Source organism: Delphinus delphis, chromosome 3 (assembly GCF_949987515.2).
Source record: "Delphinus delphis chromosome 3, mDelDel1.2, whole genome shotgun sequence".
Lineage (NCBI taxonomy): Eukaryota > Metazoa > Chordata > Mammalia > Artiodactyla > Delphinidae > Delphinus > Delphinus delphis.
The window spans coordinates 6,001,925-6,022,554 of NC_082685.1; the positions used below are offsets into that span (position 1 = coordinate 6,001,925).

General features: G+C 60.7%; 3 protein-coding genes and 1 long non-coding RNA gene across 4 annotated transcripts in view; 1 reads left to right on the forward strand and 3 right to left on the reverse strand.

Annotated features, from left to right (window-relative positions):
* Nucleotides 1-1,118, forward strand: part of CATSPERD (cation channel sperm associated auxiliary subunit delta) — a 39,553-nt gene extending 38,435 nt beyond the window's left edge. The window contains exon 22 of the mRNA XM_060006546.1: nt 871-1,118. Within this exon, the coding sequence (XP_059862529.1) occupies nt 871-1,108 (238 nt within the window). The 3' untranslated portion in view covers nt 1,109-1,118. The remainder of the gene's footprint in view (nt 1-870) is intronic.
* A 3,048-nt stretch (nt 1,119-4,166) lies between these two features.
* Nucleotides 4,167-6,152, reverse strand: PRR22 (proline rich 22). Its single transcript, XM_060007539.2, has 3 exons — nt 5,779-6,152; nt 5,629-5,691; nt 4,167-5,193 (listed from the first exon to the last, which is right to left on the reverse strand). Exons 1-3 carry the CDS (start codon nt 6,143-6,145, stop codon nt 4,184-4,186), a joined length of 1,440 nt encoding a protein of 479 aa, XP_059863522.1. The 5' UTR covers nt 6,146-6,152; the 3' UTR covers nt 4,167-4,183.
* A 258-nt stretch (nt 6,153-6,410) lies between these two features.
* Nucleotides 6,411-11,903, reverse strand: DUS3L (dihydrouridine synthase 3 like). Its single transcript, XM_060007538.1, has 13 exons — nt 11,631-11,903; nt 10,311-10,599; nt 9,540-10,052; nt 9,123-9,164; nt 8,815-8,967; nt 8,469-8,585; nt 8,224-8,289; nt 8,033-8,143; nt 7,696-7,792; nt 7,461-7,536; nt 6,925-7,113; nt 6,721-6,849; nt 6,411-6,601 (listed from the first exon to the last, which is right to left on the reverse strand). Exons 1-13 carry the CDS (start codon nt 11,726-11,728, stop codon nt 6,529-6,531), a joined length of 1,953 nt encoding a protein of 650 aa, XP_059863521.1. The 5' UTR covers nt 11,729-11,903; the 3' UTR covers nt 6,411-6,528.
* Nucleotides 11,904-13,522: 1,619 nt separating this feature from the next.
* On the reverse strand, nt 13,523-20,630 carry LOC132421743 (uncharacterized). The gene is made up of 3 exons (XR_009518768.1): nt 20,497-20,630; nt 15,070-15,202; nt 13,523-13,818 (listed from the first exon to the last, which is right to left on the reverse strand). It is a non-coding gene; the product is annotated as an uncharacterized lncRNA (long non-coding RNA).

Here is a 20,630-nt window from a genome sequence, read left to right on the forward strand (position 1 = left end):
TAACGTCTCCCACTGGGAGGGGGAATATGGGCGGCATTCTTCCCCGCTCCCCCATCACCTATCCCTTCCAGACGGACACAAAGTCCACCTCCAAAAGCGCGGGGAGACCCTCCCTTCCCTAAAGGTCCCAGACCCTGGACCAGCTCTGGGACGCCACAGGCGGAAGGCACCGGGGTGGGGATGCCCAGGGGAGAGAGGGGTCTGCCTGCAAGGCTCATCCCCTGCTCTCCCTGCACCTTGCCTCCAGCAGAGCCCCCAACGACTTCCCCCCCCTTACCTGGGTGTCCTTCCCTCCATCCTGCCATTCCCACCTGCTCGCAGCCACCTGAGGGACGCTTGTGGCCCCCCTCACGCCCCCCACTCCGCGTCCACTGTGATGAGTGCTTTGTTGGTCTCTGCTACCCGCCCCCCAGACTGAGCCTGGGCATGGAGGGGGTGGGAATCCCTTGTCTCCAGAGCAGGGGACCACAGGGGTCCTGGGGAAAAATATGGCCTCTGCTAAAATATGTAAGATGTTATGGAAAAACCCAAACGAACTTTTTGGCCAACACAATACAGAGACGGCTGCAGAGTTACAGAGGATAGAAGTTAAGTGGATATAAATGGAACTCAGTGCCCGGAGTCAATGCTCCAGGCCCAGCTCTTGTCCCCGTGAGTTTTAAAACGTTTGCTGGGGGAATTCCCTGGCGGTCCAGTGGTTAGGCTCTGTGCTTTCACTGCTGAGGACCTGTGTTCGATCCTCGATCGGGGAACTAAGACCCCGCAAGCTGAGCAGCGTGGCCGAAAAAAACAAAAAACCAGTTTGCTGGGGTGAAGGGTGAGGCCCCCAAAGGCGGTGCCCCACGGCCTCTCCCTGCCCGCCCCTCGCAGCTACTGTCACCTGGAGACCACATTCAGCGTCTACGTCTACGGGGCCTTCCCACTGCCCATCTTCCCGCCTGAGATCACCATCGTCCTGCTCACGGGGGCCACCCTGCTGTCCGTATGGCTGGCTTACCTGATCCCCGAGCTGCTGCACACTGAGCGGGGCCTCAGGGTCAAGGGCTTCTGGGCCAGGCTGCGCAGGAGATGCGGGAAGTCTTGTGCGTGTGTCTGGGCCAGGTGCTGAGCACGCCCGGGGCGTGGAGGTGGGGTGGCAGGGTGGCGGGGAGGGGGCAGAGTTGTCTTGAAATAAAGCGTTTGGTAAGAGAGCCGGTAGCAGCGGGTATCACTCATGGTTTGTGGTTTTTCTACACCCACCTGCCCCCCTCAACATTCTGGCGCCAGAGTCCCTTTGAACTACGGCACCTACGTGGGCTGTTAACAGTGAGGAGGTGGGCAGCCCAAGTCCTAGCGAACACGAGCTTTTGGTGAAACGAGCCCGCACCGGCATGTGGTGGGAGCACTAATCGGCAAGCCCCAGAGATGCATCGGACACTTGACGTGTTCTCTTAGAGAAACATGAGACCCAAGGAAAAGGGCGGGGGCTGCAGAAGACGGGGACGGGGGTGGGTCCACCTCTGTTGATGAGCCCTGACATATACACAGACCGACACGCTTACGTGTGTTTTGTGATGTCCACGAATAAAATTTGGAAGCACAGCACATTTTTACACGTACCTGTGTTATGCATACATACGATGCACACGTGTGTACATGTATGTGCCGAGGCATGTATATAACATGTAGGTGCATAAGGCGCACACATACACGTGTGTGGTGTGTATGTGTGTGCCTGCGTGTATGCATGTACATGCATGTTGCCTATGTGCAGATTGTGCGTGCATGCACATGTATATCTGCAATCTACATATGTGTGTGCACGTGTCTATAATACACGTTCATGTACACATGTGCGTGCATGCGTGTGCGATGTGTATATGTCGCATGCGAGCACTGTATAATGTGCACACATACGTGTGGACACCATGCATGCCCACACACGTGTACATGCGTGTATGCATGTGTACAGATACGTATATGCACGTGTGAGTACACATACATGTATATGTATGTTTGATCAGTCTATCCACCTGTTCAGAACTTCCCTCTCCCACACTTCATTCAAACCTCAGGTGGCACGGGACAGCTGTCTCATTCCAGTGAAAACTTTCTCAATAACTTTTCTGATCACTCTTAGGTTAAAAGAACACATCTGACGGTCATTTAAACTGCCCAATACTGGGAATTCCCTGGGGGTCCCGTGGTAGGACTCTGTGCTTTCACTCCTGGGGCCTGGGTTCAATCCCTGGTCGGGAACTACGATCCCGCAAGTGGCTCGGCCAAAAAAAAAAAAAAATTGCCCAATACGGTCTCCACCAGTCATTAAAAACCTCCACTCCCGGGCTTCCCTGGTGGCGCAGTGGTTGAGAGTCCGCCTGCCGATGCAGGGGACACGGGTTCGTGCCCCAGGCCGGGAAGATCCCACATGCCGCGGAGCGGCTGGGCCCGTGAGCCATGGCTGCTGAGCCTGCGCGTCCGGAGCCTGTGCTCCGCAACGGGAGAGGCCACAACAGTGAGAGGCCCGCGTACTGCAAAAAAAAAAAAAAAACAGAAACAGAAACACCTCCACTCCCACACCCACTGCAGTGGGCAGTCACCTCACCCGCACCTCCGGGGGCTGCCTGGTCCACCTTCCACGCCTCTCTGGAGGGGACGGGTTAGGCTGTCAGGTGATACTCGTTTCACGACCCTCGGCCCGCATTAATCTTAAAGAAAACCAAGCCCATCCTGTCGCATCCGCCTCGTTTGCCAGGGCCTTCCCTTCTTGGGGGTACTTCATATTTGTCTCGAAAATACCCCTAACACGGTTGCAGGCACAGCAGGCTCAGAGGGAAGCGAGGGAAGGGAGCTCCTAGCTCCTCCAGGCCCGCATCCTGTTCACAACAGGCGATGATCCCGGTACAGCCCAGCCTGGCTGGCCACCTCGGTCTCCGAGCCCTGGGACCCGCAGGCTCAAGGCGTGGTGCCGGCAGCCAAGACCCCCTGCCCACACGCGGCCACCTCCTGGGTCCTAGTCAAGCGCCCAGGGTGCCCCAGCAGGGAAGGTCCCCGAGACCCAGCCCAGGGCCTGGGGCAGGAGGGCCCTTCCTCTGGCAGGCAAGGGGCGGTCCATCTCTCCTTACCTCCTTAGGTGTCACTGGGAAACTGACTCACCCCCTTCAGTCGCCTGGAGTATTTCAGGGGAGGGTGCGGCTGGCAGCTGCCCTGGGCTCTCCAGAAGCGAAAGGCAGACGAGAGCCTGGCCCAGGGTACAGGGGGGAGGGAGCTCCGTGGACTGGAGAGGGAAGGAGCTGGGGCAGGAGGGAACAGGTGTGAGCACTGAAGCTCCCAAACCACCGCAAGCCCGCCCTGTGCCCGCCCCCCCACCCCCACCCCGGGAAGCAGAACCCAGGTGTGGCTGGGCCCGAGGCGGAGACTCAGCACCCGGGGCCTGGCTGGATGCCCATCCTGGGACAAGCACGCCCACCCTGGCCTCTGGCCCCCAGCTGGGGGGACGTGAAGAGGCAGGGGCTCCGTGGGGGACTGCAGGGCTCCAGGCACCTGGGGGACCATCAACGACGAGATGTCCCAATGCCGCTGCTGCAGGTGCACTCTGCGCGCCCCATCACGTGCATGCCCGTTTGGGTCACCCGTGTGCCAGGTGGACACCGTGTCCCACATACCTGCCCTGCCCCCACACTCAGACCTCCACCCAGCACTTGCCTCTGCACCCCAGGCCCCCCAGCTCTCCGCGTGCACACGAGCGGACGCCTTCCCATTCACCATCGGCGACACCCGCCCCTCCACCTGGGCTGAGGCCGAGCTCAGCCCGCAGGCCTCTCCCCAGGCCTCACCCCGCTTGCTGCTGTGCCTCCAGGCAAGTTCCTGCCCATCTCTGGGCAGACCTGACTTTCCCCATCAAACATGGAGGTGAAATCCTTGCAGTGCAGGAGTCCGGGCAGTGTCTCCCCACCTCCTAGCAGCCCCCCATCCCTGCCGGCTGACTTGGATTTTCTGGTGCTAGGAGACGAGGGATTGTCCCAAACCCCAAGTCTAGGGCTCCCCGTCTCTACTCTGGAAGCCCGGCACCCAGAAGGTGCCAGGGTCCTGAGGGGCCTCACCACGTGGCCTGGGGCCCGCTGGACGACAGGGCGGGCGAGGGGACAGCCCACGGCCCCCGAATGCCACCGACCGGACACTGCGCAAACAGCTCAAATCCGCTTTAATGGGGGGCGGCTCCCAGGTCCTGCCTGGGCCCCAATGGGGTGGCGCTGGTGGGGACCACAGCCTGCTTGCCCTTGCTGCCCTGCCTCCCCTTCCTGGCAGTCAGGTTGCCGGCCTTCCTCTTGCCGGGCTTGGCGGTGGGGGGCACCCCCGGGCAGGGCGGCAGCTCCTCGTCCAGCGCCTTTAAGTTGTAAAAGAAGTCCATGTCGGACACAATATCCAGGACCTCGGGCACGCTGTAGTCCGAGGACAGCAGCTCGTCGGGCAGGTGCAATGAGCGGATGTCGCTGAACGAGTCGTTCCCACTGCCCCCGCTGTTGGGCAGGGCAGGCCCAGGGGACTTGCATGGGGCCCCGGCGGGCTCGGGGCCGCCCGGCAGGCAGTCAAAGAGCTTCATCGCATCCTCGAGCATCACCTTCTTGGGCGGTGTGAAGGCCCTGGCCACCTCAGGGGTCCTGGCCTCGCCTGGCCCCAGCGGGGCCGCCTTGGGCTCGGTGGGGCCCGGCGGGTACAGCAGGCCGGGCCCGGCGCCAGGGGGCGGCTCCTTGAAGGTGAAGGTCAGGGGCTCGCCGGGCCCATCCAGCTGGGTCAAGCGGCCCCTGAGAGGGCCATAGGCGCCAGGGGGCAGCGTGGCCTCGGCGGGCAGCGTGATGAGCAGCGGGGGCAGCTCGCTCTCCTTGGGGGGCAGCAGGGGTGCCAGGCCTTGCTTGACCAAGGCGGGGGGCACTCCGTCCCCTACGAAGCCCAGGGCCTCGGGCCCGGGCCCCTCGGGCGGGAAGCAGGGCATGCGGTACTGGGGCCCCGCAGGGGGCGGCTGGTAGTGGGGTAACAGTGGGGACGGCACCGGGGCCCTGAGGCAGTGCTGTGCGTCCAGGAAGTAGGTGCCTGGCGAGGCGGGGCCCCTGGCTGCCAGCTTGTACAGGGACGACTGGCCGAAGTCGGTGGTGGTCCACTCGATTCGGTAGACGCGGGGGTCAAAGAAGCAGCCGCAGGGAGCCATCTGGAAACCTGTGGCCAGGGAGGGTGGCCCTGAGAGGGGCAGTTCTGGGACCCGCCTGGGGTGGAGGAGGTCCAAACCGTGGGGCACGTCTGGGGCATGGAGAACACGGACCAACTTTGGGGTCCATTTGGGGAACAGGGACGTAGGTTTTGCCTTTGGGGCCCTCTCTAGAGGTCAGGGGACCCAGACCTTGCTTTGGGGGCCCATCTGGGGGGCGGGGACACCGACCTGGCTTTGGGAGACCTGTTTGGGGAACAAGAGACAGGCTTTGGCTTCAGGGCCCCAGCTAGGGGATGACGGACACAGACCTTGGTCCAGAGGTCTCTCTGGAGGACAGGGATTCGGGCCTTGCCTTCGGAGGCAGGAGCCACCTAGGGTCAGGGGTGGGAGCAAGATGCCCCTGCCCACTCCCCAGTCATCAAGGGTTAGTGGGAGGCCGGTACCTGCTGGAGGAGCTGGAAACACCTCTTTCTCCAGGTTTGGGGGGTGACAGACGTTGGAGGAACCTGTGGACAAAAACAGGCAGCTGGGGTCCTGAGGCCGGCGGGCAGAGCCCTGGTCCCTGCCCCGATGGGTGTTCCCCACCCTCGTACCCACAACGGGAAGAGGCTCTGTGCAGGCAGAAGCAGGCTGGCTGCCGGGCCCTTCGGTGGCGTCCAGGCTCTGGGGACTGAAGCCTTCTTGGGGAGCGGCGGGTGCGTAGAAGTGTTTGGGGTGCTGCATGGGGAGGCGGGGGCCTGGCTGCGCAGGCCAGGAGGGTAGCAAGTGGGAGCACAGGTAGCCCACCCAGAGTGGAGGCACAGAGTCCTGCGGAGTTCTGTTTCTCCGGTTACTCCAGGCAGCGGATTCCAGGCTGTGGCCCACCCACTGGTCAGGGTTCTGGGTAATGGGGGGAGGGGGTGGTGGGCAGGGGCAGATGGGGAAACCAAGGCAACCAGAGATGGGCGTCACAGAGAGCATGGTGGACACTGGGCCTGGTCTGCCGCCTTCCGCCTCTGCCAGCAATGCCTGCCTGACAGCTCCGAGGCCCCTTCCTCCAGGCAGCCCGCCCTGATCCACACCCACACAGGCCAAGGCCCCATCTCATGAGCTATGGTGGTTTGTTTGCGGTCAAGGCCTTTGGGTACCAGCAGTGGCCAGCATGGGGCTGGTGAATGAGTGAGGAAGGAGGGAGTTGTGGGGATGGGGATGGTGGGGGAAAGCTGGGGGGGTGGGGGGGTGGGGCGGCATGAGACAGCCTCAGGATCACAAAAGGGGCTGGGTTTTAAAAGAATAAAATTTATTGCCTTCTCATTCCTTGGGGAGCCCGCTGGGCGCTCAGACACCCCCGCCCGCCCCTGCAGCTACTTGTAGGCGTTGGCCTTGTGCTTGGGCAGGAAGACGAAATTGGGTGGCACGGGTCCCAGCAGCATCTCACTGTGAGGAGGGCGGGAGCAGGGTCAGGCCTGGGGCGGGGCGGCCCCCAGCCCAGCTGGCCCCACCCCCGCTGGCTCCCTGGTGCACTATCTCCCAGGGCCTCGGCGGTTCCCGGGCACCTGATGCGGATCCAGTCGGCCGCCTTCTGGCTGGCCATGAGCGTCTCCAGGTAGTCGCGGCCCAGGTAGTAGGGCGGCCGCTCATTGATCCTCTGCGGGAGCCGCTCCAGCAGGCCCACAGGCACGTACCTGCAGACGGGGGCACCAGGGATGGGGTTGGGCCGGGCCTCCCCAAGGCACCCCGCCCCGCCCCCCCGATCCCACCTGCACAGGAAGGAGAGCCACTCAAGGAGGAAGCGGCGTGTCTTCTCCACGCCCTGCGTGTCTGAGCCCCAGTGCTCCAGGCCGTAGTGTGCGAAGTCCCGCAGGATGTCCAGGCGCTCAGACGACGAGATGTCCCAATGCCGCTGCTCCTTGATCTCCGTGAACAGCCACGGCTTGAGCAGGGCGCCGCTGCGGGTGGGCGGTGGTCAGCAGGCTGGTGGCGGAACCCCAGCCCCCAAACCCATGGTCCCCAACCTCCTGGCCATGCTCACACAACCTTCAAAGCCCAAGAGTTCCAAGCCACAACCCTGAGCCCACAGCTACAGAAATGTCCAGTCCCCTGCCTCAGCCCCATAAGCAGCCACCTCTGACATCTCCCCGCCCGGGGAATAAAAGAGCAGTGGGTGGGCAGGCGGGCTGGGGGCACCGGCGTTGGGGACAAACTCAGACGCGCCCTCACCTTCCCCGAGCCGAAGCCTGGGTGCTCAGGGGCAGCCCCGGCTGGTTCTTTGTATCCCCACCCCGGGCACACTTACCGGGCGATCATGATCCCAGCGACGCCAGTCTGCATGGCGCGGTTGGCGTCCTCGTACGACAAGATGTCCCCGTTTCCTGAGGGACAGAGACTGGGGCCTCAGGGAGCTGCGTGCAGGTGGGGATGCCGGGGCTTCGGGAGTTCTCGTCAGCCCAGCAGCGTTCCCGATCGGGGCAGGAGGGGGCCCAGGTAAGGGGTGGGCCCCGGTGCGTGGCCTCCGGTGGCAGGGGACCCACCGAAAAGGGGCATGGGGCTGGCTGCTGTCACGCACTGCTCGATGTACCGCCAGTCGGCCAACTTGGTGTAGCGCTGCTCCCGCGAGCGGCCGTGGAGCTGGAGGAGAGGCAGCCAGGTGGGGGGGAGGGGCAGAGGGCGGAGAATCAGACAGAGACAGAGAGAGAAGAAGACCCAGAGAGCCCCGGAGAGACAGACTGAGAGAGACAGACAGACAGACAGACGGAGACAGAGATGGAGGGAGAGCCAAAGACCAGGAGGAAGGGGCAGGAAGGGAGGCAATGGTTAGAAAGGGATGCGCCTCGGGAGTCCCAACACCCGCTGTGCCCCGAGACCCACCGTGACCAGTGCAGCCCCCCAGTCCCGCAGCTCGGGCAGCAGCCGGTGGGCCAGATTCGTGCGCTCGTGGATACCCGTGCGGAGCTTCACGGTCAGTGGCACGTCCAGCACCTGTGGGGACGGGTGTGGCTGGTGGGGCCCGGGGTCAGGCCGCGGGGCGCGGCGGCGGTGGAGGGTGTCTCGGGCTGTACCTGGTTCATGCCACGGACGATCTGCTGGAACTTGGCTGAGCGGTTCATGAGGGCGCAGCCCCCGCCCTGGGAGAGACGGGCGGTTCGGGCTTAGGAACGCGTGACTCTGGCTGGGCCCGACACCCCCTGCTGTCCTCTCTGTACAGATGGGGAAAGCGAGGCCCACAGGCCCCCACAGGTTCCCCAGGGACTCCGCCCACCCACATTCTGCCCTCCGTGGGGCGCCAGGGTTGAGCGGCTGGTACCTTCTTGTACACGAGGTCGATGGGGCAGCCGACGTTGATGTCCACGAAATCCACCTCGATGGTGCGGTTCAGCAGCTCGGCACACTTGGTCATGGTGTCGGGAAAGGCGCCCTCAAGCTGTGGCGGGTGGCCAGGCAGTGGGTGAGGGGCCCTCCCTGCCTGGCCCTGTGCCAAGGCCAGCAGCTACTGGAGGTGCATCAGGCTGGCACCTGGCCTGTGGCTCAGGCAGGGGGTCTGGGAGGTGAGCCAGGAGAGCCCGGACCTGAATGTGGCTCTGAAACATGGCGGCTGAGAGCCCCTCCTCCCTCCCGCCTTCCCTCCCTCCCTCGCTCGGGGCTGCACCGACCTGGACACCGAAGACATCCTCGCAGGGGTGGCGTTTGAGCAGGGCCCACTCAGACGTCTGGCCCTGCAGCAGGTTGATGCACACAGCCATCTCCCCGCACGTCACATCTGCCCCAAAGCGCTTACAGACCCGCCGGAAGGGCAGGTTCCCGCACTGACGACAGCAGGGGACAGAGTCACATGTGAGGGCACGGCAGGCAGGGACCCCAGACACCCTCCCAGGCCCCAAGCCCCCAGGGCGGGGAGGCAGTGGGTACTGCTGGGATGACCATGCTGCCAGCTCCCGGCCCACCTCACTGTGGGTCCTACCGTGGTGAGGGGAGCAAGGTACAGTTTGCCACTGATGTCCAGCTGGTGGGAAAGAAAATGCACAGTGAACCTCCATCCTCCAACGTGGCTTTCAAGGCCTCTCAAGCCTCCAGCCTCCCCAGGTCTTTGCCCCACACGCTTTGATCTGCCCCAGTCAGCCTGGATCCCTTTCACCGCAGTGCCTCTGCACAGGCCAACCAATCCCTGCACCAGGAATGTTCTTTTCTCCATGTTCTCCTCCACTAGAGACTTCTACTCAACTGTCAAAACCCCAGTCCCAATGCCCTCTCTTCCAGGAAGCCTTTCCCACTGCCCCCCTCTGCCACAGCCTGGACCCTCCAGAGCTGGGAGTGAGTGTCCATCTCTATCTGCCCCCAACATTGCTAGTGTCCTCTGCAGGAACCCTATGACACGTACCCGCTTCTTCTCACAGGGCTGCAACCTGACTACATCCTCATCTGTCAGGGGCCCGCAGGTCCTTAAAGGGCCCCTGGGAGGGGGAACGGTGCCCGGCCCCTGGGGGGCCTGCTGGGCGTCACAGTTGTCCTGCCCTGGGGCACCCTCAGCCTCCATGACCTCGGGGACAGTGGCTTTGGGAGTGGGGCCTGGCAGCTGGCCCTTGCTCAGCTGGCGCAGGGCCTGCTCTGCACGCTTGAAGTGGATCTTGCGCTTTCGCAGTTGCTGCTGAAGGAACTTGTCCAGGCCATTGCGGATGGGCGGGGCCTGGACCAACCCCTCCTTCACCAGATTCTGGCCCTCGGGCCCCAGATGGGCCCCGGCAAAGCGGCAGGTCACACCATAGGGGCACCTGCCGAAGGTCTCAAAGAGCACACAGTGGGGGCCCAGGTCAGCTGGCTTGGTCTCCAGGTAGCGGCCCACGTCGTGCAGGAAGCGGCAGCGGTCGCCATAGAAACACTTAGCGGCGGATTCCTGCAGGGAAACAGGGAGGCAATGAGGGAGGACAGGGAGATGCTGAGGCAGCCAGGCAGCCTGGGTTTGAACCTCAGCTCTCTCCCCTCCTGACTGTGTGTTCTCAGACAAGTCAGTAACCTCACCAAACCTCAGCTTCTTCACCTGGAAGATGGAAACAATAACGATACTTACATCATAACGTCATGAAGATTGAATAGGGGGCAGAGAGGCTCACACTCAAGGCCTCTGGGACTTTCTGGAGACAATGACACTCACCTGGACCAGGGAGGGGCAGAGCTTGTTCTTGTCATAGTGGGTGGGCTTCACATGGGGCCGGCATTTGTTCTGACCCCGGGCCCTCTTCTGGGCCTGTGGCTGCTCCCCAGGCTCAACAGCCTCCTCTGTCTGCCTGTCCTCTGTCTGCCCATCCTCCAGCCGGATCCGCTTGGCCTCAGGCTCATCCAGGTCATTGCCAGCAGGGTCTCCAGCCTCGGTTTCCTGTCTGGGCTTCTCCTGCCCTTTGGCTTCCAGGAATTCATGGAAGTGCTCCTTGGTGGTTAGGTATCTGCCAGCAGAAGGGCAGGGGAAAGGAGGGCTTGTGGAAGAAGTCCCTCCCCTGAGCTCAGATTCAATGAATGCTGGGGAAAGGCACTGAGAACACTTGTCCCTGATTACATGCTTCTACTGATGGGGTGTTCACTACTTAGAACTAGCCAGCCGCCAGCCTAGGAGCACCTCAAGGCCACAGGGAGGACCTATTTTATTTTATTATTATTTTTTGGCTGCGTCGGGTCTTAGTTGCTGCACGCGTGGTCTTCATTGTGGCGCGCAGGCTTCTCTCTAGTTGTGGCGTGCGGGTTTTCTCTCTCTCTAGTTGTGTCGCGCAGACTCCAGGGCGCATGGGCTCTGCAGTTTGCAGCACACAAGCTCAGTGGTTGTGGCACGCGGGCTTTGTTGCCCCCCAGCAAGTGGGATCTTAGTTCCTCCACCAGGGATGGAGCCCACGTCCCCTACATCGGAAGGCGGATTCTTTACCACTGGACCACCAGGGAAAACCCAGGGAGGACGTATTTTGTTCCTGGGTCCCCAGTGCTCAGCCTGACGAAGTACAGGTGTGAGGTGTGAATGCCCCCAGCTATGTTAGGCTAAAGGAAACTACATGTTCCCGCGTGCCTTGCAACGGGTCCAGAAACGCCACATTTCCTAGCATGCCCTTCAGCCCTACAAGCCCCAGCATGCCCCCGGGCACTCACTTCAGACACAATTCCCTGCCTGTAACTTCGGCTGGCCTGAGGTGCACTTGCGCTGTTCCCGCCATATGCTGGGACTACACTCCCCAGCATGCACTGCGGCCTCCGCCTCAAACCCCGCCCACCGAGGCATGGACCGCGGTGTCTTTCGCACATGTGACAGTCCCCAACGTGCGCGACCTCGGGAGCTCGCTGACCCTGCGAGCGAAGGAAGGGCCCAAACAGAAGAAGAACCTGCGAGCTTCCCGCGCTGGGCCGCTGCCCCAGCTCCCGGCATGCGCCACTCGGGCCGCGCTACGGGTGCCGGGAAGGCTCCGTGAACTGCTCCCCCGACCCAGCGACTCACTGAAGTTTAATGGACGCTACTCCCCGTTCCGGCTCGATGGCTCCTGGCTCGCCACCGCCACCACTCTCTGCTGGGGCTTCCACCGCTCCCTCCGCCATCGGCCCCCCCTCACACCCGCTTTGGAGTGTTGCGGCGAGGCCTTCCGGGTCGCGCGTGTGTCTTTCCCCGGTCTACTGGTGAAATGCGCATGCCTGGGTCGCTCCAAGTGACGCCATTGTATGCGCGTCGACGCCGTTGGGCGGAGCCTAACAGTGGGTGGGGCCTCGGGTCCCGTTTATACCTCTGAGCCCTTTGCGGGAACCGGAACGTACAGTAATCCGCTTGGGGCTCTGAAACTGGCTTCCCGCCGGCCACAATCGGCCCACAGAAGTGTTTTGATTTCCTGATGGGGTTTTTAATTGTTTAAATACTGCTACTTTTATTTAGGGCGTTCATTCAACAAATAACTCATCGAGTGCCTGTGTGCTAGATGTTGTCCTAGATGCTAAGGATACAGTAGTGAATAAAACAGACCAAAAACTCCTTGCCTTTAAAAGCTGAGATAGGAGTGGTGAAGACAATGGACATAATACATAAGTAAGGTATACTGTATGTCGGACAGTAATGAAGCAGGGAAGGGGAAGTGGGAAAGCCATTTTTGGTGGTTGCAGTTCTTAATAGAATGGTCAGGGAAAGCTTCACTGAGAAGGTAACATTTGAGTATTTTCGAAAGAAGTGAAGGAGAGAGATAGGGATATCAGAGGAAAAAGTGGTCCACGTTGAGGGAACAGCCAATGCAAAGGCCCTGAGGCAGGACCGTGCCTGGTGTGTTGCAGAAACAGTGAGCCCTGTGTGATTGCTGCTGAGTGAGGGAGGCGGAAAGAGGGAGGAGGTGAGGGCAGGGAGGTGAAGGGGGTAGGTCTTGCAGGGCCTTGTGGGCCTTTGGGAGAACTTGGGATTTTACCCCGAGGGAAGTGGGAGGGCAAACAGCCAAGGACAGCGGAATCTAGTCATTTTCCACAGTCCCCACCATGCCCTGTTGCACCCTCCTAAAGCTCCCTGTTGCTGAAAGAGCCTTGATGTAGTACAGGGACCTCAGGGCTCTGGACTCAGCCTGCCAGTTTCGAATCCCAGAACTTCCACTTACCATCTGGGAACATTGTCCTTTTTTTTTTTCTTTTTCCCTAAAATATTTATTTTTGGCCGCGCCGGGTCTTAGTTGCAGCATGAGGGATCTTCGTTGTGGCATGCAGGATCTTTTAGTTGCAGCATGCCGGATCTTTTAGTTGTGGCATGGGCTTCTTAGTTGCAGCATGTATGAGGGATCTAGTTCCCCGACCAGGGATCGAACCTGGGCCCCCTGCATTGGGAGCTCGGAGTCTGGACCACCAGGGAAGTCCCGGAACATTGTCCTTTTTAAAACTTTATTTATAAAATTTATTTATTTTTGGCTGCGTTGGGTCTTCTTTGCTGCACGCGGGCTTTCTCTAGTTGAGGCGAGCGGGAGCTACCCTTCATTGCGGTGCACAGGTTTCTCATTGCGGTGGCTTCTTTTGTTGCGGAGCACGGGCTCTAGGCGCATGGGCTTCAGTAGTTGTGGCACGTGGGCTCAGTAGTTGTGGCTCGAGGGCGCTAGAGCACAGACTCAGTAGTTGTGGCACACGGGCTTAGTTGCTCCGCGGCATGTGGGATCTTCCCGGACCAGGCATCAAACCCATGTCCCCTGCATTGGCAGGCAGATTCCTAACCACTGCTTCACCAGGGAAGTCCAGAACCTTGTCCTTTAACTGCTCTGTGCCTCAGTCTCCTCATCAGAAAAATGGGGCTGATAGAAATATCTCTTTTAGAAAGTAAGGATTCAATAAATAACAATCAACAAATATTAATGACTACTATTGTTACTGTTACTTTATTTCTATAATTTGCCTTGAATTACATGAACACAGTGCAGAAAAGGAATAACCAATCCCTTAGCTCCCCCCTGCATTTCACTGCTAAACTTGACAAAGCTTTCCCTGAGCAGGAAGTGAGGCAGGGACTGTGTTCCTTGAGTGACAGATGGAGAAACTGAGGCCTGAGGAGGGAAAGGATTTGCCTGAGCCCACAACAGGCTCAGCACCAGCTTTTCCAAGACCTGGGAGAGAATGGAATGGGGGCAGGGAGCAGTTTGTCTTCCATCTCTGGCCTCTGCCGCCCTCTATAGGACAATCTGGGAATAAAACAGTGGAGTCGGGGACTCTGGAAGCAACCACAGCGGTCCTTGGGAGACTCAGCCCCCCTTACCCACCTCCAGGGACGAGAGCTCACTTCTTCCTGAGGTGCCCGTCCCATTGCCTCCTGAGGTTCTACCATCGTCTCCCTGACATCATCCCAGGGGCACCCAGACCACTCTGGGGAGACAATTGTTCAGGTGGGGAAACCGAGGCCCACAGAGGGCAACCTCAGGAATGAGCCTCCCCTCTCTGAGCCTCAGCCTCCAAGGAGAACCCTCCTAGGGCTCCCTGGCTGTGCCCTGTGATGACCTGCCTCCTCTGTGTAAGGCAATCCCGGAACGCTTCCTCTGGGGAGGGGGAGAAAGGGAGACTGTGGACTGGCCATTAACAACTATGGTATTAATATAAGTGACACACTATTCATTGCTTTTTTTTTTTTTTTTTTTGGCCGCACTGCGCGGCTTGCGGAATCTTAGTTTCCCAACCAGGGATTGAACCTGAGGCCCTAGCAGTGAAAGCGCAAGTCCTAACCACTGGACCGCCAGGGAATTCCTGTTAATTGTTATTATTTATTATGTTATTATAATGGTGTAATATTAATCATTTACTAGTAGCTAGACAAGTTTTGAGCACCTACTGTATGCCAGGCTCCATCCTAAGGTCTTTTCATGTATTAACTCCGTTACTCTTCTCTCTGATCTTATGTGGAGGGAACAGGTATTCATCCCAATGCTACCTGAATCCACGGGCTGAAGAGGCCCCTGGCCCAGGGGCTGCCCCACCGTCTAGCCAGAGACCTGGGCATCAGCCTCCCTGCCTGTCTCTCTCCCAACAGCCTGTCAGTCCCCATGTCCTCCCGGCTTTCTCTCCAGGGTCTCTCTATAGTCTATCCCCTCTCCCACCAACACCCCTTCCAAGGCCTCAATCTCCCATCCTGCCCCCAACAGCCCAGCCTCCCAAAACTCTTTCTAAAACACAGATCTGACCATGGCCCTCCCCTGCTCCCAATCCTTCCATGGCTCCCTACTGCCCCAGCCCTGTACCACAGCCCCAAGTTTCCTGCATAATCCAGCCCCTGCTGCCTTCCCCAGCTTCATCCCTCTTCACCTCCTCACTCCCTAAACTCAAGCACCAAGTTCATTCCAGACCTCCCATGAGCCGGTCTTACCGCCCAGCCTTTGCACATGCTGTTCCCTCTCCCAGGAACACTATTCCCTGTACCCAGTCACCTTGCTCATTCCACTCACCCTTCTGTTCTCAACTTCTCCTTCTCTGGAAAAGGGATGCGTTGAGGATCTTCCCCATTAAACTATGAGCCCAGGGCTGGTGGGAGTCAGGTCTGCTCCGGTCACTCTGTGTTGCCACCATGCAGCACCGGGCCTGGCACACAGGAGATTCTCAGTGAACATTTGCTGAGTGAATGCATCTTGTCATAGCTAGGGAAACTGAGGCACAGGGGGCAGGACCTGCTGGGTGGGGGGTCCCACCTTCACTGAGGATTTGGCAGGAAGCTGAGGACTTCCCGGGTTTCAGTCTGGAGAGCGTGGGGACATTGAGAAAGATGTCCCCCGCCAACCCTGAACCAGGCGTGAGTCGTACCAATGCCTGACCTTGGCTGATCTGAGGAAGCAGGAGGGAGGCAGGTCGCGCTGGGGCCCCGAGCAGGTGGAGAGACTGAGGCACCCAGGAGGGGGTGGGCAGAGCCTTGGGAAGGTGCCACTGGCACTCAGCCCAGTCACTGGGGCTCCCCCTGCCTCTGTCCCTTTCTTTTATTCTTCCTGTTTCTGTCTCAGTTTTTTGGGGGTCTCTTTCTGTATTTCCTTCTCTCTGTGTGTCTATCTCATATCTTTCTCTGCATTTCTCTTTTCCCCGTGTATTGTGTCTCTCCATCTTTCTCTCTCTCTGCATCTGTCTGCATTTCTCTGCTGCCCGCCCCCCCGCAGGCATCTCCCCCCTCTGTCTCTCTCTCCCTCCACGTCTCTGTCTCCCCTGCCCTCTCTCTGTCCCTCTCAACCAGGCCAGATAGGGGGGGAAGCACAGGGCAGGTGTGGCCTGGGCTCTTTGCCCGTTGCCGCCGGGGCTGCCCCGGATTTGTGGCTGCGCCTCCTTTATCTGGGGCTGCAGCTGCCCCTTATCTTCTGGCTTCAGGACACGAGACCAGGATTAGGGCAGCCCGGGCCAAGGACGAGAGAAGGCAGGGCCAGGCTGGCGGGTGACAAGAGCCGGGGTGCTGGGATGTATGTGGCACCTGTGAGCCTCGGGGGCTGGGGCTGCCGTACGCATCTGAGTGTGTGCGTGTGTACTACGTGTGTCCGTGTGAGTGTGTGTGATGGCGTATACGCATTTGCAGAGTATGACTGACTTTGGGGGACATCTGTGTGTGTAATGGTGTGTCAGCGTGTCGATGTGCGTATTTAAGTCTGTGAGCGTGTGTCTGTGTGTCTACTGGACGTGCGTGCGTGGATACACACATAGTGTCCACGCATTTGTGGCTTCTCGGGGGCGGGGGGGCGGTCTGTAAGCTCCCATAAGGTCTTCAGCCCGGGCCGCACCTCTCAGGTGTCCCCCAACCCCAAGGCCTACCCCACCCACCTCCCCACCCCTCTGCCCCCAGGCCTGATGGCTTTCCCGCCTTGCCGACGTGGGCCCCCCCAGGGACAGGGCCCTCGATCTGTGACCTGCGGCTGCAAATGGCCCTGTGGGGATGGCTGCCAACCTTGCTTTTCCCATCCTCTTCTGGAACCAGCCAGCTCCTTCCTGCCACCCACAAGGCCTCGTGGGCCCCATTCCAGCCAGTCGGGCTGGCTCCTTGCTCTGACCCCCAGCTAGGTGTGGGGGTCCAGCTGCGCTCCCTGGAGGGGCTGAGGCCTCTCTGGGCCCTCAGCATCACCCAGCTCTCGGTGAGGAGAACTTGGTCAAGTCAAGAGCCCCGAAACCTGGTTTCAGGGAACCTCTTAGCTGGTAATCAGCAGCCCTGTGTGGAGCTGGCCCAGTGACCCCGGGCGATCCCCTCATGTCTCCATGGGAAGACAACACTCACCTCCCACAGCCGCGGGTCTGCCCTGGGCACCATTTCACAGATGGGGAAACTGAGGATCAGCAAAAGCTCAGCCACCAGCACTGGGGGATGGAGTAACGCTTATTGTGGGGTGATGCTCTGGTTGGGGGGCAGCTGAAGGGACAGAGGACACAGAGGGTGCCGGGCCACTTCCACCCCTATGGGGCTGCTCCCTGGAGGGGTCCCCGAGGTGCAGCCCTGGGCCTGCAGGGCCTGGACCGGCTCCTGGTGCTAAGATGGAAACTTCTCCACCAGCCAAGTCTGCGTCTTGGCCAGCGGATGCTGGCCTCCCAAAACCTCCACCTAGGCCTCCACACATGAACAGAACACTCCCCACTCCCCCTGGGGAGCAGTGACCATCAGGGGAGGGCAGGGGGCCAGCCCCCCAGGGGACAGGGGTGGAGGAGCAGCTGGGGGCCATGGCTGAACCTTCTGGAGTCATCCAGCCCCAGATATGAACCTCCGCCTTACTGTGCGACCTTGGGCCAGTGTCTTAACCTCTCTGATCCTCGGTTTTCATGCCACGTGGGCTCCAAGTACGCTGAGGAAGGAGAGGCATTGCCTGGAGCTACCTGGGGGGGCGGGTGAGGAGGCAGTGAAGGAGTGGAACTAATTTCCCGGCAAACACCAGGGTGGGGGCGGGCAAGTGGCGGGGCCTGGGTTCTGGCTGCCCCTGCACTGTCCCACCCCTGCCTCAGCCTTGACCTTGGGGCCAGCAAGCTCAAATCAGCCCCAGGGGCCACTGGCCCTTGGGTGCCCCCTGCTCTTCGCTGAGCTTCTTCCCCACCATCCGTGCATTGGGGAGACCACAGTCCCTGGCCATGGGCTGCACTTTCAGCGTGGGAGGTTCAAGGCTGAGTTCCACCCACCCTGCCCCACAGCAGCCCCAGTCTGGAACAAGGAAGGTTTAAAAATAAAGCATTGTAAATACCCGTGTTTCCTGCAAATGGAACCAGCCCCTGAATCCCCTCCGCCTCCCAGGCAGCTGGGCCCAGACGGCTCCTTGACGGGAGTGGGGGCCAAAGGTGGGCATGCCCGTGTGTGCCCCAGTTCCCGCTACCATGTGAGTCAGCCAGTGTGACAGGGTGTCCGTCTGTCACCACCTGTCCAGGGGGTGACAAAGCCTGTGGTTGGCGACAGAGAGTAGCCAGGGTGCTCGGTTGTATGAAGTGACACACTGGTGTGCGAGGGCGTCACACCTGTGTCTGGTGTGATCACGTGGGGCCGGCCCCGAGCCAGGCAGGGTCTCCGGGGGCCTGAGTGTGATGGGGAGCCTTCTCCGTGTGTGACTGCGTCAATGTGTGTGTCCCTGAGTGTGGAGGGGTCTCCTCCCAGGCCGGAGTGTGACCGGGTCTCCCCATGGTGGAAGGCGGCCATGGGTCCTACTCGCCCCCCCGGGCCCCGCCCCTACGCCCCTGCCCCTGCCCACCCCGGAGGAAGAACCGAGTCTTTCAAGTCGCTGTTACCAGGGCAACCGTTTTACGAGCATCCACATGGTGGGCACATGTGTGTGTCCTGCACCCCATGTGTCTGCACGCCCCCTCTCCCATGGCCCCCAGCCCAGCCGGGGAAGGGTGAGCAAGCAGAGGCGGCCAAGGGGCAGCTGGTGACAGCTTCATGGTGGCTGGCCGGGGTGGGGGTGGGCTCCTGGTCTGGCTACGTGTATACAGGGGGGCTGTGCTTCCCGGACCAGCCCAGCATGTGTATGTGCGCCCAAGTGTGCACAGCAGCAGGGTCTCCTCGATTCCTGTGCATGCATGGCTGTGGGGTGGGCACCCGGCACTCGGGGTTGAGTGTGAGTGTCAGAGGGTTTTGTGTGAAAAGCGTGTGTGTGTGTAACGATCCGCCGAGTGTACACGTGTGCAGGAGCAATCCTACCCTGTCCCCTGGAGTCGCCCCTGGAGCTGCTCTGAGGGCCAGTGGGCTGCTAAGCGTGTGTCTGTGTCTCTACAAGGAGGGGTGTGTGTGTGTGTGTGTGTGTGTGTGTGTGTGTGTAGGGATGGCGCTGTTCTCAGAAGGGTGTCCGGGTATGTGTGAGAACGAGGATGGTGCTGGGTGTGACCCTGCCTAGAACAAGGTTTGGGGGTCTGTGCGTGAACGGCCACCTTGGGGGTCTGTGCGTGAACGTGAAGTGCCTCAGCCTTCCCTTCAGGCCAGGGTGTACGTGTCGCTGACAGCGAGTCCTTAGCGGCACCAGTAGTGACAGACGCTTGGGCATTGCTCACCTCCAGTGGGCATGGTTACTCGTACTAAACTCATCTGATCCTTACTGCAGCCCTAGTAGGATCTACTGCTAATACCCCCTGTTACAGATGGGGAAAACGAGGCACGGAGAGGCGAGCACAGACCCCTGTTCTTTCCATCCTGGACCGTGACGGGCGCGCTGCCGCTTTGACACACGTTCACCCTCATGCCCCCACTCACCCACCCACAAACTCATAATCGGGCTACAACCTGCTCGCGCATCCAGCGCGACCCACGCCCGCATAAGCCCGCTCACAGCGGGTGATGCTGCCTGAGTGTCCCCTGTCACCACGTACACTGCGTAGTAATGCAAGTTGCACAGGCCGCTGGCGGGTGTGTGTGTGTTTTGGGGTGGGGGTGGGGGTCTTAGGAAGACCTAATGCCCTTACAAACCCCCAGGCTGCTGGGATCAGAGGAATGCAGACGGCCTGAGTCAGAGTGAGGAGGCCCCAAGAAATCAGGCGGCGGGAGTGAGAGCCAGAGCTCCCGGCCCCAGGAACGCGGGCGGCGGCGGGGACACTGCGGGCAGGAGCCTAAGTGCTGCGGGCCGAGGGCCGGGCTGCGCGGCGGGTGTTTCTCAGTAACTAGGCCGGGGCGGGGCGGGGCCGTGGAGGGTCCAGCCCCGCCCACCCCACCACAGTCCCGCCCCTGAGTCAGCTTGGGGGGCCGCTAGGAGGCGCATTGGGAACGCGGAGCCGTCGGGGAGGGGGCGGGGTGGGTTTGGGCTCGCTGACGGGTCGGGGGCAGCCCTGGGCCTTGGTGCTCGGGAGAGCGCCGTCGGGTGCCGGGGGTGGGAAAGGTATCCTCCCGCAGGATCTGGCTCGGACGCCAGACTAGGGAGAAGTGCCACTTGATGAGGGGCGCTGTGGACAGCGGGCGTCGTCGTCAGTCTTAGGGTATCACTTGCTGTTTTAGGGGAAAACTTTGCGTCTCAGTTCTCTGGAATGACTTTCTTAGGAAGGGGCCTTCTTTTGCTTTCTTGAAAGAGGACCTGGGGAGGGACTAGGGGCCCCAGAGTACTCAGTGGGGTGCGGGGAAATTGTGGGCCATGATTACCGCCGGCCAGGGGAGTGTTGTGGCTCTTAATTCCGCGAAGGGGGATCTGAGGAGGGGTCTTGAGAGGTCCCGGATTTACGGAAGATGCGCCGTCGGGGTTCTTGGAGCGGGGATGGGAAACTTTCAATCTGGAGGGACTCTGTCCTGGGGATTCCCCCGAGGGGATTCCTTGGTGAGGGGACTTCTTTGGCACTTGTTTCCGGAAGGGGACCGGGCAGGACGTGGGGGAGGGGTCTGGCAGTAAGACCAGGTTCTCAATGGAGTGGGGGGACGCTGAAGGTCGAGGGACTGGTGTCAGGGGCGCTGTGGCTCTTACCTCTGGGAAGGGGCCCTCGGAGGGGGGCATTCTGGGGTCCTGGCTTTTCTAAAGGATCGCCGCCGGGGTCTCTGGGGCCGGGGGACAACGCTGTCTAGGGGTGTGCTGTGGCCTCGCACCCTTGCCACCTGCGC